The sequence below is a fragment of the Cyprinodon variegatus genome, unplaced genomic scaffold, assembly GCF_000732505.1.
Source record: "Cyprinodon variegatus isolate N-32 unplaced genomic scaffold, C_variegatus-1.0 Scaffold28, whole genome shotgun sequence".
In the NCBI taxonomy this organism is placed as follows: Eukaryota; Metazoa; Chordata; class Actinopteri; order Cyprinodontiformes; family Cyprinodontidae; genus Cyprinodon; species Cyprinodon variegatus.
In genome coordinates this window covers 1,870,171-1,887,381 of record NW_015150481.1, presented here as the reverse complement: position 1 = coordinate 1,887,381, position 17,211 = coordinate 1,870,171, and the positions used below count along the sequence as shown (strand labels likewise).

Here is a 17,211-nt window from a genome sequence, read left to right as displayed (position 1 = left end):
TGTAAACTTTTTAAGGAATATAGGGAATTAATTTAAAATACTGGTTGTCAAAACAGGTCAGAAATGTAAACCTGGTGAGAATAATCTCAAACCTTGTCAGTAAAGAGTGTTCCGCAACAGATTGTCCAATTTAGTGCTACAAAAGTTTCAGTGTGAAATGACTAAGATTGTAACAAACGTGAAGAAGGTTGGAGTAAAATGAACATCTTTTTCTTCAAATAAAAACGAACTGATCAGACACTGAACAACAGAATATTTGCCTGTTAAAAATTAAGTATTTGTGTTTATTGTTTAAAAAGAGGCAAATTAGATTATCTATACAACACCAATGTTGACTCCAAAGAAACATTAGACAATCTCCTGGTATGACATCTGAACAGTCTGCCTGCACTGATGTAAATTCACTTAGGTGGCCTGCCAAGTGTTTGAGGCGGCTGTCACAGCGGGATACTTGGCCCTGTCTTCTAGCACCACTGCTTTTGGTGTCTTTTCTGGCAATTTTTTCTGTCAGGCGGTGTCTTATAGACTACAGCTGCTACGTATTGTGAGTGACTTTTCTCAGTTTTTGTATTTCTACGTGTTTTCTATTTAGGATGCAAAGCACATATGTGGCTTGTTTTGAAGACGCATCTTCTTATGTCTGGAATAAATCCCAACAAATGCAGCAACAAAAATGCAGAAAGCAATGGCATGACTGTGAAGCAAATGTATGAGTATACTGGCATTAGAAAGACTCTTCAAGGCAGTCTGTATGTGAAGAAATAGGGCTTATAGTGAAAGAATAAAATATGTGTCTTTTTTTGAACAATGAAAGTTTGGCAGATTAAAAGTATGAAACATTTAATGTGCGTCTGTTTTTCGTAGTAGGTGTATATTGAGTTACCTTGGAAGCAAGATAATTGTTGGTGAGATTTCTGAATTCACAAACCTCCTAGAAGCCTAGAGATGCATAAGCCTTGATATGGAAATGTTTTGAACCAATGAAATCTAGTGACAGTATGACGTCAACGCGTCAAATAAAACAGAAACCTGAGGCAAAACAAAGATGGCTGTGCAGGTTTTAGATGGAATATCCTTGATTTATTTTGAAGCAAAACGAAACGATTGGCAGCTTGGGGAGTGGGGAGTTGATTGTAACGAACATACATTCTGTGTATACAAAATGGTAATAAAATTTGTCAAAGTCTAAGCCTAAAATTGTTTGAAATAAAAAAAAAAAAATTACACAAAAATCTACTTGGATGTGAACAACTTTGAAGTGAACATAGATTCATTCCGTGCAGACGGTTTTCTACCTTTGCATGTGTAACCCATTGTGATCTGATTTAAAGAAGCTTTTTACCTGTTGCTGACAGTACAAGAAAGATGGTTATCATGGCAGCATTGGGTTAAATGTACCTTTGGTAAGCTTTGTTCAGGATACATTCTAACAAATAGGTGGCAGGAATGAATGTAAATGGGTCTCTATGACTGCTTCTCAATCTGTCTCCCCACAAAGAGCAAAGGTCTGTTTCGATTGGATCTACGCTGCAGTTTGTCATGAATGAGGTAGTAGTCTGATGACAAACCCTTAGTCAGAGCCTTTATATTTTGACTAAATTGGTTTATACATTTGGTTGCAAATAGAGTATTTTGGGAGTCAGCCTGCAAGCTGAATACCTGAGGCGATGACATTGAGCAAATTGAGTTGAACTGGTTTTAATGTTAAATCACTTAAGCTGCAGTCTCATTTCTACTGCTTTTTGACTAGTCGATACATTTGTGCTTGACATTTCTGCATAAAAACATGGAACTTGAATAGTTTGACTGAAGATTGTTATTCCAGGAGAATCTCATACTGGCCTAAGCCTCTGCAGCACATACTACCTGCCAGGAGCAGAGTGTAACGTGACGCTTCACTCACTGTCTCCTGTCTATTCTCTTTGGTTGCCCTCACTGTGATTGTCACACACACACTAACACACGCCCACACACCTGAAGCCCCACAGGATTTTGATTGAACAATGTAATTAGTTATAATTAGCCCTTATTAAAATTGTTAAGGAGCCTCCCTAGTGACTCTGGCTGCAGGTGAGTGTCTGCAGAAGTCTAACACACACATCCGCACAGACACAACCTCTAAAATGACAACTGCAACAGCTGTGGACTCTGTGCCTTGATGTTTAATAAATGATGACAATGTCTCACCGAAAAGAACTTGACTTCAATAGAGTCCTTTCAATGTATTTTGGCTCTTTTTTCCCCCAAATGTTATTATGTGATGAGTGTAAATGTGTAAGTTTGTAAGACTTTTACTTTTCTTTACCTCTGTAGCTAGGCAATGAGCATAATTATAACTCTGTCATGCATTGGATGATATCTTTGTTTGAGCATAACTCAGCTCAAAATGTTCCTTTCGGAAAGATGAAAGCGATGACAGTAATGTCAATGATGTCAAAATCAGAATTGAAAATTGAAACATAGTGGGAATTTCTAAAAACAGAAAAATATCTTGATTTGGATCATGGTATCTTTGAGATTTGCTTTTAAAAGACCCTTTTTTACCCCAATATTAGGCAAACCCTAAAAAACACATCACTTCTGGGTGCAATCAATTCCAAACAATTTTATTGCAGATGTTTCACTCATGCATACCAACAATGCTTTGTCAAAAAATCGAATGGCAAAACATAACGATCTAAATTCGAACTCTCTCCCTGTTAAAGGGGATTTGTTCTGTTTCAACAACCTGCTTTCCCTTAAGAGTTCGATTACGTGATAGATCAAACAATGGTTGCTTTTAATCGAAAAGTGAAATGAAAATGATTAATGGCTTTTAAATTTAATTTTTTATCTAAAAGGGAGGATCACCTTGCTCTCTTAGCTTTTTGAATTTTATTAACTAATTGCTATAAAATGCTTTCTTATAAACAAAAAGAGTACAGGCAAATGCAACATTAATAAGGTGCATGTCTATGCTAAGGAGAAGCTACAGAGGCCATGGAATCCAAAGCCGGATGTTTAGAATTCTACCCTCATGCACAATATATTATAAATGAATTTACTTCCACAATCTATTAAAGATATGTTAAAAACTAAACTCCATCCCAAAAAGACAATTAATACAAACATATCGAAAAAGTTATAATTTCAGATTTAGATTCTACCCTTGTCCTTAGGATAGGATCTCATGAATAAAATTATTGGCTGTGTAACAGTATTAGTAAGTTTCACTTACAGGTTTTACTATTTATTTCAAATTATCTCATAACCATCTAAGTTCCATTTCAGTTCCACCTTTTCTGTTTAGTTCAATTCAATTTCAGTTCAGTTTATTTATATAGCGCCAATTCACAGCACATGTCACCTAAAGGCACTTTAGAGAGACAACTCAACCAGATCATGCAGTCAAATTGGTTCAAAGTTTTCTATCTAAGGAAAACCTGTTGTTGCAAAGTCTCATTGACTCAAAGGCAATCCCTCATACCAAGCATGCTTGTAGTGACAGTGGAGAGGAAAAACTCCCTTTTAACAGGAAGAAACCTCCAGCAGAACCAGACTCAGTGTGAGCGGCCATCTGCCGAGGCCGACTGAGGTTTGGTTTCTCTCTGGGTGTGTTTTTGAGATGCACATGGCTTGTTTTCACTAAAGAGATGTGACATGCAACCAGTTTAAATTCAAATGGGGCTCTTTGCAGACATCAGCCACTTAGCTTCGCCCACTGCTGGGGAATCTTTACACATGAGGTTGAAGAGTGAATTCAGATCTATTCCTTCTGCTTAGGTTTGCGCCAGATTTCTTCAGTTGCCTATAGTGAAAATAACCTCTTGTTATCAAGTCTGTCAGTTACAGTAATTTGAAAATGCCTCATATAAGCACCGTCATGTCATTTGTCATCAGAGATGTCAAAAGTATTAATGTTTATTACTCAAGTAGAAGTAGAAATATTTCTACTGTTTAAAATGACTTATTGAGTAGTTAGTGTATCAACTTAATCTTTTTACTCAAGTAAAAGTAACATTTTTAAAACTACTTAAAGTATAAAAGTAAAAGTAATTCAGGAAAAAAAATTAAAGGACAGATGCATATTAAAGGAACATTTTTCTACAATTCTGGATGGTACCTTCCTTTGACCTAATTTTCTTATTTATCTAACGTCTAATATCAGCAGTGTCAAATTTTACTTTGCATCATCTTGAAAAACTTTTTATTTGGGTAGTGGTGAACAGTGAGTTGGTGCAGCACCAACTTCAACCACAAAGAAATTAATTGTCTAGAAGAAACTAGTTATTTTGATGTTTTTAACAAAACTGAGCTGAAATGAAAAAAAGTAACACGTCTATTTCTGAATTGTAAGGAGTAGAAAGTAGAGGTAATTGCAAAAAAATGCAAGGAGTAGAATTAAAAGGTTGTCTAGAGAATAATTACTCCAGTAAAGTATAGATAGCCAAAATTTCTACTAAAATAAGGTAAGGATGTATTTCTACTTTGTTACTTGACACTTCTGTTGGTCATGTTCAGAAAAACAAACTTTATTTATAGTTAACATACTTCGGGATTTTATGTGATAGAATTGTGAAATAATCTTTATGAGCCTTTCAATGGTGCTTGTGTAAAAATCCCAACACTGTCCACTGGGATTACTTTTGCAAGCCTTTTGATTCATTTGCATGGATGATGAAGTCTGATAAGTAGAGAGTTTGCTGACTGTTTCTTTTAGAAAACCCCCAACTACCTCAGTAAAACGAGACGAGCTTAGAAGGAGCTGATAGGGGCTGTAATAGGACTCCAAAGCTTCAAATGAGGAAGTAAATAAAAGGAGAGAGATGGAATTAAAACAAAGGCAATTTATGGATAAGAGCCAATTACCGTGCATCCTGATGAAAGCTATTTAGCTTTTTGTGTTGATGAAATGAGCTGGTGTTTCTGTTAGTAATCAAAAGAAAGACTCTCTGATCGGCAATAAAGAAAATTACCGATGACGAGGAATTGAAGCCTGTTCTCACTTACAGTAATATAGTCTATATATTTATCCAGAGTGATTATCACTGTGGATTAATTTCTCTATTAATTTTCTTATCTTCAGAATGTGCAATTTATGAACTCCACTGCGAAGCAATTTGCAATACAATCTTTCCTTTTCCACCCATTCTTTTAAGATCTTCATCATTATTGCAGTAAAAATGAAAACAGAAAAAAAACATTTTTATTTTAAATTATTCAAACTCAGTCTTGTCCAATCTAATCCAAAATTGGATGTTTTCTTTCAGTTTAAAGCATCTGATTCTGATCACTATTTCAAATAAAATGGCATTTAAACCAAAACTAATGTTTTATTATTTTCTTTATTATATTTAGATTAAATATCTAATCATAGCTCAGTGCACCCAATCCAGTTCAACACAGTTAAATTTAGGTTTAGATCAATTTAACATCATATTCCATTTTTATATAAACGCTCTGCATTCTAAATAAATAAATCTATTTGGTCAAATTTTATGCCAGCTGATTTAAAACATTTAAATGAACACCAATAGGTGTGTTTTTAATATATTCACACACAATTTAGTGGGATTCCAGTTTGTAATTCAGTATAATTGAGTACATTGTTCTGCTAAGTCCTAATTACACCAATTTGCTTTTTTTCCACAATCTAACAGATTTTTACTGTTTAATAGATTAGTTTTCTAGATGTTAACATTGTTAAAACAGTCGAACAATAATGATGCATCAGAATCTATCAGCTACCAGCAGATAAAGCAACGATGCTAAATAAGTGCAGCCAATATAATAAGAGTTTAGTTTTCTTTGCAAAGAAAATAAAATTCTTCTTTCTTTTTTTTTAAGTAGGCATATGCATGTGTCTTTAATTAGCAGCTACTGTAGCAATGCACTTTAACTTAGCTGCTGTTTCCCCAGAAACAGCAGCCAAGAACACGCATGAAAGTCCAATTATAGGACACCATCGGTACTCCATGTTCTTCTCAGACTTAGAGCTCAAAAATGGATTTCAAATATCTAGCTCCATGATAAAACAGGAACATTTTCTGTTACATACTCATCAAACCAATGAAAGAATACCTGATATGATCCTCTCAATGCATCCTGTTGTTAATTTTTGTACGGCAACAAAAAGGATTTAATTCATCTACTTTAAGAAATGGCGAGTGACATTCTCCCCAAAATCTAAACTTAAGAGAGTGAAAGCAGGGATGAATGATAGAGCTTCCTGTCAGTAAGACCCACTTTTCATGTTATTGCCTCAAAAAGACAACAGATGAAAATGTCAAGAGGTCTTAAGGCTTGAAAAGGGGTCTGGGTGAAGATTTCTTCTTCAGAAGACGAGTCAGATAAAGTCTGAAGCAGCTGCAGTGCCTAAGCACAGTAAATACAAAGGATTTTGTTGTTAATGCGCTCCATAGGGAAAATGTGACTGACAGCTCTGGTAATCATTTTATGTTGTATACAGTAACCTTCAGTCACCTCTGGTGAAATTATAACTGGAGTTAAAGTTTTCTGTTAAAGCTGTGTGCACATCTACTCACCCGAGAGGCTTTTCCAAGCGACTTCCCAGTGATCCAACCACCTCTCCCAGGGTGCAGTAGGCTTGGCCCAAGAAGTCCTGCAGAAATTAAAAAAGATATGAATCTTTTTACATATATTTTACATAGATCTGCCAAAATCATAAATAAAATTATTTTATTTTAGTTGTTAAACACAACATATGCTTTTACTGTACAATGCTCCATGTTTATGGTTATTTACATGGTTATTTATATAGTTTATTATATTGTTAAGCTTTTGTGGCTTATCCTCCATGTGAAACGTGTCAATGACTGCCTGCTGGACAATTGCAGAATCAGCAAGACCATAATACAAAATTTTTATGCTAGAAAAATACCCTGTGTCTAATCCTTAGGTATAATCAATGCTTTTGAGAATAATAAACAAATCAACTGTATCATTCTGTGATAAAACTATATGGAGGTACAGTATGTGCTGCACATATTGGGTTGAGTACATTCTAACTCCGGTATATATACCAGCACAGTACTCAACATTTAAATTAAGTGCAGATGAGTCTCAGTATGAGTTTCTTACATAGCAGAATGAGACTTATAAAATAAAATTGCCATTTAACAACTTTTTTCCATTTTTTACTCAGAAGTAAAGCCTGCATAATGCATCTAATTTTAGTTCAGAACATTTCTGAGCACTACTAACATAATGGATACCTTTTGCTCTACTCAGTAGTATCTTCTTGCAGATATGTCTGCGAAAAGATACTTTTTTACATATTTATCATAATAGAAGGGGTTTCCGAAAATAAAATGAAAAACATATAAAAAAGTTTTTTTTTTTCTCTGTCTCTGATGAAGAAATATAAACCACTGAGTAACTGTGGTTACTGCCAGCATGGGGTCCACCAGAGACCTGGCTGTGTGTAGATAATGGCCAATTAGACGAAACAGGAAAAACTGATCAAATAAAGTTAAAAGTAGAGATATTTCTGTCCCAATCATCCAGATAACAGGGAAGTATAAAATGAAAAAAAAAAAAAACAGAAGAAAGAATATTGTGAAACAATTGTAGCTACAAAGTAAAGCTATTAAAGCAACTCTGTCAGAAAGTTCACATCCTTTACGGTTTTCTTCTGAATAAGCATTTAAAGGTGAAATAGTTTTTGAATTTTGATGTGGTTTCAGTTTTTGCAACCACAAAGTTCCTAAAGAAAAATACCTATTTTCTACATTAATGCTGCTATATGTTTAGGCCACTGGAGGACATAGAGACCACTTGTTATTATTCTACTTTATTCTATCTCTAGTATCTCATTCAGCAGCGTTTCTTCGGTTCCACCCATAACTTTATGTTCTCTGTGCTTTTAATTTTATAGTACTTTCATCTGGTCTGTTCTTGTTTCACTGCGACTCCATCCTGGATTGAAATATCAGCCGGGCTGCTGCCATCAACATCTATATTTATAGATGTTGGAGTTGGGCTTGTTTTTTTCTGTGTAGTGCGGTTTCTTTTACTGTGATTAGCTGCATGTGCTCTTTCATCCTCTGACAAGAGAATTGGCTCGGAGCTTGTCTGCCTGGCTTTCCTGGATGGGGCCAACGGTGGAGCTAGTTACAAGTTATCTTGTGTATATCTGCTTCTTTCTGTGTGTCTGCTTCTATCTCCTTTAACCAAAGTCTCAAGAGGCTCATGAGAAGGCAGCTCACACTGAGCCTGGTTCTGCAGTTAAAATAAATTTTTTCCTCTTCACTTTCATGAATGCCAGCGATGCACCAACACAATACCTGTATCGGATATCTGCTTCATTACTGATATCTGTGTTAATAGCTTATTTTTTTTAACAATGTTTGTGTCATGGTGAATGTCTTCACTTACATGGCAAGATGTGTGGTTCATTTAATAGTTTACATATGGGATATTGCCTGATATGCTCAGCCCAGGTATCGTATCGGATTGGATCTGAAAAACCTGAATCAGTGCATCTCAAATGAGTGCATGCTGGGGATTGCTGAAGAATCAATCAGAAAACTGAAGTAAAAAACATAGCAAGAAGGAGCATGTCTTGCAAGTCAATGACTGGATGCAATCAACTGGTTTTCCTACACAGAAACTTTTAACCAGTCTGACTGTATTGTCTCTGTAAAGGCTGTTGAGATAAAGTGCTATAATATTGGTGCTATATAACTAAAATGAAAGGAAACTTGGCTGTATGCCACAGCTGGCTGCACACTGTAAATTAGCATCTCATGTGAAGCTTCCTATTAGTAGATTGAAAACTGAAATTCTTCTGTTCAAAGCAGAACAAAGTTACTCTAAATGCAGGCTCAATTCACAATGATGAGCTGTTATTGTATATATCTTAACACAAGAAGGGGATAAAGTCGTGGATTTGGGACCAAACTATAGCGCTGGGTCCCTGTTTTTAAAAGAATCCAAACTGAACTTCATAATGGTAAATTTAAAAACATGTCTGTTTAAATCTGTGAAAACCTGCACTGGGTTATTGTACTCTGGTTAGAAATTTCTTTTTAGAAATCAGGTTTTGATTTGCCTTTTCAAACTTTGTCATCTGGGTTTTCATTTGTAAAAAACATTACTATATTCATATAACCGAAGAAAAAGAGGTCAGCTTTTTTGTTGTTAGGGCGATAAAGTCCCACTACAGAACTGCTGTACCTTCATAGATGTTTCACAGCTGCTTCTGTCTTACCATGGAGATTGCTAAATTGGAATCACATTTCCTTTTAGAGCATAAATATGAAGATATGGGGAGTCTTGTTCCAAAAATCTAACCCTAAGATGGGAAAAAAAAAGATGTAGAATTCATTGAATTTTACTTTTACTTACTTTTCCTGTAATATAACCATCTTACTTTCATAGGTAAATATTTTTATAGGTTCCCTCAACTAATTACATAAATATAACCCAATTTAACAAATATGGATTTAATTTCATTGAACAAAATATGGAGGCGTTGATGAAACATTTAGAAGGTAATTTCTCTGCTACTCAATTGCAAAGTAATATTTTAATAGTGTTAAATGGGAATGATAGATAAAAAAACTGGATGTTTTGTTAAATCCAAAGTCCAATACTTATAAGGTAACTATGATGCAAATCCCAGTCTTTAGATTCAGAGTTAACTCTTTTTTTTTGGATCAGATAATAAAAAACCTTAAGTTGGTGTTAATCCTTTTCTAAATACTATAAACATTATATCCAGGTCCAATATTTAATTTCATAGCACTTACTTTGGGACAATAAAAAAAAAAAAAAACTTGTGCTCCTAGCTGCTTTATTATTAAGCCTTTCCATCTGTTTCAGCTTCATGGACAGCAGCTGGCTTCCCTTGTTCAGTTGTGCAGATATGGTAAGCCTACCAAATCAAGCTGTCCAGACGCCTCCAGTTTACTAATCTCAAAGAGGTCAAAGCAAGGATCAACATAGCCATCTGCAGTCTAAGATTTTTAACTTGCAGTCTAGTATCAGAGAAGGCACCTTGCCAGTCTGCAGGCGGCAAAATACAAACTGGGAAGCAACAGAATGACGTGGTTAGCAATTTAAAAATGAGACATTATGAGACAACCATGGGTTAGTCATAAGCTGGGGTGTTTGTTATTTTGGTCAAAATAAATAAGGTGTATGATTAAAAGGTTAGGGGAATAGACAAAACCAATCAATGATGGAAGTTATTAACTTTAAAATGGGAAATAATACGTCTATTTAAAGCTGGAAATGTAGAGATGTTAGTGTTAAATCCGAGTATAGTAAGAGAAAGTACGCCATTGAAAAGAATAAATAAAAATAACTAATTAGTGCTTGTCCTAACTTGTGAAGACAAAAAAAAAAACAATTTGATGATTAACTACTGTGAAAAGCATCATAGTAAAATATTTTACGAATATTTACATTTTTAATATAAAAACATATAATCCAACGGTGCATAACGTTAACCAGTCCATCATAGCTGCTTGTATTTTTTTATCTTTTGTCTGCCAGATATTCAATAGTGGATGCAAACTATGCAGCTCATTTGCATGAGCGCAGCACGTTTCATTTCACTCCTTTCCTTCCTCAGGGAGGTAAAACCCCATCTAATGGCTTTCCCTATGGCATCCGCAAGAAGGCTTGAAATATGCAGTGCTGCCTAAGAGTTCATGTGTGTGTTTCCCCTTTAATCAGATTACTGATGTTAAACAAATGAGGCAAAAAGAGAAAGGACAGAGAGAACAATGGATAAGAACAATGAAACAAACCAGATCATAGGCATCAAATGCATTTAAAAATGCAGAATTAAGAAGATGAATTAGCTACTAAAGCAATCAAATGCTTTTTTATATTTTGTCACACTACAATCACAAACTTTAATGTATTTATTGGGATTTTATGAGATGGACCAACATAAAAGAGGCAAGCAGTTATAAAAAAAGGATGATATATACATCCGTAAGGACTGAATTTGGATTCTACCTCCTTTTGTCAACAGGGTTGTCCTCCTGGAAGGAGAGCATTGGCCCCAGTTAGGTGTCTTTTAGCTGGTCTTGTTGCTCTAATTCATAAATATATCGAAAAATTTTTTTAAAATATTGAAAATATTTTGTGGTATAAATACTTTGGTGAAGTTGTGTATTTTATCAATACCTAACCTAACCCTTTTCATTAGTCACCTAGTTCAGAGAAAAAGAAGAATCAGAAAGAATGGCATTAAACCTGTTCAGGTCAAAGGTGTGAATGTATGTGCAGAAAAAGAAACACTTAGAAAAATTGTAGAAGATTTTAATACATTCTGTTATCAATTATCTCTGGGTTGCTCTGCTCCTAAAGACATATGGTGGTGCAATGATGTAAAATGCACAGATATATCTGTATCAGATTGAAACTATTATCCAGTACAATTCAAAGTCATAAATATATGTAAAACATACACCCTAGCACAAAGTCTACCTTCATTATTACACCTGTTTAAACCTACTAGCTGTTTAGCTGTGAATATGGAGGAACTATAATAGTTGTAGGAAAACAGCTCCACAGCATAACACTCCCATCACCATGCTTAAAAGTTGGTTAAATAGTAGATCTAAAGACCTCAAATCTATTCAAGCATTGTGCCTAAATTGGTGGCTTGAGATCCCAACATTTGTCTTTTAGAAACATGACGTTCCTGCAGCCTCAAGCACATGGTGAGTTTAATTATTGAGGCTTCTTGGGTTGTTTTTGAATACCAAAACTCATTACCTTTAGTTTAGTTTAGAGTATTTTTATCAAACTGATTGCAATGATCACAAACACACAAAGTTTGCCTTAGAATGGATAAAGGAAGTTATTGCAGCCTAAAAATAAAATGTCTGGACTATACATAAAAGTTTTAGAACAAATCATATAATTAACTCTTAAATCATTTAGCCAGGATTATATCAGAAAATCTTTGATAGCGACAAAAGATGAGTTGTTTCTGCAAGAAACCTAACCAACTATTAACGTAGTTTTGTGTTTACATATCAGATTGTGGATATAACTTGACCCTAAACCAAGAAAATCAGCAATAGGTTCTGGACTCATTGCAATCTCTTTATTGAGTGCTTATTTTTGCCATAATAAAGTATGCAATATAAACACTGAAAGCTCTGTATTAAAACCATAATGTATGCCCATCCTTGAGGGTACAGTGTTGAATGTCCTGACCAGAACAGTTAAGGTAAAAGGATTAAATGTCTGCACTCTATAACAGCATTAAAGGTCCCCAAACAAGTTTTGGTCTTTATTAAATAAACAGAATCGCATAAAAGCAATCCACGTTTCCCAAAATAAACAAAGATGAGCTGCAGGGTAGACTGTGATATCTTCCCTGTTCTCATATTTATTTTATGTTTCTTCCAATAATCCACAGCGCTTTCTAAAAAGAGCCAACAGTCACACCTGTGAATCCATCTCATGTGTTATGTGGGCAGCGTGGTCGGCCCGGGAGCTTAAAAGCAATAAATGATAAGGGCTTACTGTTGTGTTGCCTTTGGGCAAAGAAAACATAGCTGTCTGGGAAAAACGGAGCAAAAATATTGAGCCAATTTGAAAAGATTCACAACTCAATGTAATATTACTGTACAAACACAAAATTAGCTGAATAACTGCATTGCCCAGACCAACTTACTGCTTAACTCATAAATTCTGGATTTAATTCTAATAGAACCATTGTGACAACATGAAGTAGGTGGTGGGACCAAACGAATCAAATCCAGAGCTATTCATCTGTAAAGTAGACAACAGAACATAGGAGTAAATCTAAGGAATGGACGACCTACAAAAAGAAGACATCCAAGGTACAAACTACTGCTAACCCAAAAGGATAATCTCATCCTTTCAAAAAAAATAAAAAATAAATAACAATTGACAATCCTTGAAACCTTTGAGAAGAATTTCAGATCATAGAAACATCAAAACATGACGTCAGTAGTGTAATGGTCTGAGGTGGCTTTGCAGCCTCAGGTCATAGATGACTTATTTCGCCCTTTCCCTGAAAATCTAAAAAAAAACAACCAATGTATTCAGTTTGGGAGCTGAAGCTCAAGCACATAAGGGTTAGGCATCAGGACATTGATCTGACTGAGTTTTTTGAATGGTGTTGTGAACAATATTGTTCATGACTTTATATTTCATACTTACTTGTATTTGCATGACTATAATATATCTATTTATATTTTTTTTTATGTTTTACAGTATGCTAAACGTTATGTGAACCGACCTCCTTCATCTTGGCTGCCCTGAAGCAGAATCTATTTATTTATTAGGTTTGGATACCATAGTTTTATTTCCCAAATCTCCTAAAGGTTGGGGTGGCTCCTCTCATCTATTTATTTTTATTTCCAAAGCTTCTTTGTGCCTCAGCTTCAAATGTTATAAAGTTTGATCAGCCCTTAAGTCTGGCAAACGTTGTTCACCCATCCTTAGAACATGTGTCTTCAAACATTGCTTTTTTCCTTTGAATAAACTTATAAAGACAAGATTGATCTTTTCTTTATGTTGTTTGTTTCTCACTTCTTGATAATTGAACGTTTCCATAGCAGCGATCTAGTCAAAGTATGGAGTTAAATACAATTTAGATGCTGTCGATTGACCTAACCAGTCCATGGTAGAATTATGGCCAATTTATGCTTCTGACAAATAGCCTCCGCAACCATCAAATCTGTCTCTGTGGGTGACCACGCCCTCCGCGCAGAGGTTCTGCAACCGTCGTTGCACACCTAAAAATAATCCTGCCTACGCGTCGGACGATCACAAACCTGCGCAAACCTCAAGCGGAAGTGCGCCGACAAAGAGCAGCTGTGATTGGTCCTTGGCATGCCTTTCCGACTGTCTGTGTGTTCGCCCTTCTGGATTCGGTTCAGGGGCGCGCCATTTTTAAAAACCGAGGAACAATGGACAACTATGACGAAAGGTTAATCAAGGAGGTTCGGAAGAACAAGTAGGTTCGGAAGTACGCTTGTACGATGCCTAGGACAAATTATATCAATAAATATATCCTCTTCGATGTCTAGCAACTCTAGATCCATCTCCATGACCTTGATATCTTGCAGATGTGCCATTGTTGTTATGGAAGATAAACACTCCCTCCGGTGCCATCGAAGTTCTCGCGAGTTCTCGAATAGGCTCCCCCTATGCGCTTTGGAGGGAAACTGCTATGCGTCCCTAGAAATTCCAGACCGATGGTGCAGAAGCACACCAGCAAAACTGGTTCGCGACCAGACCCAAGCGACATTTGATGTGTGCGGTTGCAGAACTATAATCTGCCCTTGAGATATCAGGTTTAGGGAGTAGCTTCCTTTTTGATAATATACATGTAAATAAGTTATTGTTGATATAAAGGTTGCTTGACAAATAGCTAAGATAGAAGAACCCTTTAAGGGAGGGGGTGGGGGGTGCTTTCCTTTAGCACTGTGAAAGTGAATGAATTTAAAAAATCATAAAAAAAACAGTTAATGCAATATTTTCAAATTGTAATTATTTCTGGCTCTGATTAGCCCCAAGCCTTATAATATCCTTTTTTGTTGTGTTTTCAAATATTCAACAATGAAACAGGCAAGAGTTTCCTCACCTAATGTAAAAATAAGCATCGTCCAAGCGTTCTGCAGTTCTTTGAAATAGAACGCGCTCAAAGCAGCGGGCGAGTAATGGTTATTATTACCTGCAAGCATGCTGTTGTTCCTAATTACAGCTCTTGTAATCACTGGCGTCAATGGGAAAAAGCAGGGTGGAAATTTTAATTCCTAAATGACCCAAAGCCTGCTCTGAGACCATGCAAGTTTAGTAGATAATCAACACGGTCGCTGTAATGGCTTAGTATTATGTGGCTCAAATGGTTCAAAATGGGAGGAAGAGGCACACAGTCAGACACAAACTGAGAAAGGAAGCTCCAAAGAAGGACTCACATGTTTCTGCAGATTGGCGCTCTTCGAGTCAACATCGTACCTGTGGAAAAGAAAAAAAGGGAGGGTCAGTGCTTTCCTAACAGATATAGAGTGGATGGATCTCAGCTGGGAATGCTGCAGATTACAGGGAGGATAAATAAGTAATGGGACTTAACAGCTTGTCAGCGAACACCCAGCTCTTTGCTCTGGGTATTCTGCATCCCAGCATGACAGCCTTACAAGCCTTCTCCATTAAATGCACGCTAAACAGACTAATTGGTATTCGCACACAGGACTGTAAAATGAGTGCTTTGGGATGTGAAAGCGGCAAAATCAAACCAAAATAGGCCACGATGGGGAAGTTGATGAGCCAGCGGTGTTGTTATTCTACGCTAAATGAGATTTTAAAAAGTTCAGTTTAGACAATTAGACGTGAAGTTTTTTTGGAAGACGTTTAGCATATCATCCAAGAGGCCTCTTCAGTTCTAACTAGTTGTGGGGACCACTGAGATTAATATACTGTAGGTGTAACAAAGAATCAGGGAGGACAAAAGGTGGTTCTCATCTCTCCAACTGGATTGGAAAACAAGGACACATGGGTGGTGTTAATGATTATTAGGTGGTTCTGATGGGTCGTTAACTCCCTCTTCAGAGTGGTATCACATCACTGAAGTGTGAGTCAGGTGGGGTAGGATATCCAGGTTTTTTCTATTTTCATTACACTATCACAAGTACAGAGCAATGAAATGAACCCTCTGCATTTAACCCATCCCCTTGGGGAGCAGTGGAATGCCATTGTGTGGCGCCTAGGGAGCAGCGTGGGGTTAGTGATGGGATTAAGGGTCTTGTTCAGGGAGCCAAAGATGCACTCTGTGGGAATAGGGTTCCAACCTCCCTCCCAATCAGAACCTCAGGATTCCAAGCCCAAACTACTAGGCTGCCATTCCCCTCTCTGTCTCCTTGAAACTCCCAGGAGAGGAATCTTCAGGGTATTGTTCCTAAAAGTTCTTTGTAAGTAAGTGAAAGGTTTGCATCCAGTTGCCTAGACTGAAATTGTCCTAGTTTGACTATGATCTAGATGACTGAGAATCTTCACAGACAAATTAAAATGAAGCTTCATTACACTGAAGCTACATACCAGAGAAATGTAACAAGTTAAGCTACAACAAAATGACAAAAGTACCCTAGCTTATCTACATCAAATCTTTATTTTTCTATAGTCAAACTTACTTCTTTCCAAGTCATTGCTGTCAAAGAAACTGTGACAAACAGATCAGATCAGTTCCATTGGTTGTGAAACTCTTCATTCTCAACACAACTAATAGTGATTTTCACATTTTAAATTCAACTTTAAAATTCAGGTATAAATGAACATTTAATTCAAAGATTTTTGGATAATCATGCATCCTATGGCCACAATATCAATTTCTCAGACTATTATAGCAGCTGTGAGTAAGACAGTCAAATTAGTGTAAATTAGCCTTTAGTTTTAATTCAATTTTGGATTGAACTCTTTGCTTTTTATTTGAATTCATTTAAAGTGGCTAAAGCTATCTGTGGATTTCATCTTGGATTATGTAGGGATCTGTCTGAGTTTGCAACAATATTTATTAGCCCCATTTTGAACTACTATCATCTACACAAATATTTATATTGACCTTAATTTTGTGTTGTAAAATACTGTTCTGCTTCTCCTCATTTTTCCTACATGAATTATTTTTGTATACACATGCATTTATAACGCACTCATACATGTGCACCTGCAAGTGCATACACTCACACACAATGGTATTATTTTCCTTTCAAAGGACATGTTTTTTGGCAAGAACTATGTCAGCTGTTTATGTTTACTGGCTGAGTTGTGGTGACCAGCTCAGCTAACTGTGTTAACTTTAGCAAATACCTGAATGCAGCTGCATGTATTTCCTTAAGTTTGTGTTGGACATCCTTTAGCTCTGCCTCCTCCATTGTCTCTAGCTGATCTACCTACACTGGCTGCATTAGATCATTCTCACCGGCATTTTTTAAAATACACAGTGTAAGGTGGAAACCAGGATGACAGAAACGCAAAGTTAAAATGCTGCTATACTCCAGCGACGTTGCCTCAGGAGACAAGGAGGAGAGATGTGTCTATGGTCTAGAAATTACTGGGAAAAGAAAACCGCTACACCATTACGAAGAAAAGCACTTAAGCTAGTAACAGTCCTAATACCTATTTTTGTTTAATACAAAGTGATAAGCCTTTTTTTATGTTTTGTTACTAGTGGCCATTTTTTCTATTACCATACAAGAAGTGGGCAGGGTAAACTTT

At 36.2% G+C, this 17,211-nt stretch overlaps 1 protein-coding gene across 1 annotated transcript in view; it reads right to left on the bottom strand.

Annotated features, from left to right (window-relative positions):
* LOC107099168 (copine-8-like) overlaps window positions 1–17,211 on the bottom strand; it is a 104,334-nt gene that overhangs the window by 43,894 nt on the left and 43,229 nt on the right. Inside the window, exons 5-6 of the mRNA XM_015397191.1 lie at window positions 14,922–14,961; window positions 6,525–6,601 (exon numbers count right to left, since the gene is read on the bottom strand). Coding sequence (XP_015252677.1) covers window positions 6,525–6,601; window positions 14,922–14,961 — 117 coding nt within the window. The remainder of the gene's footprint in view (window positions 1–6,524; window positions 6,602–14,921; window positions 14,962–17,211) is intronic.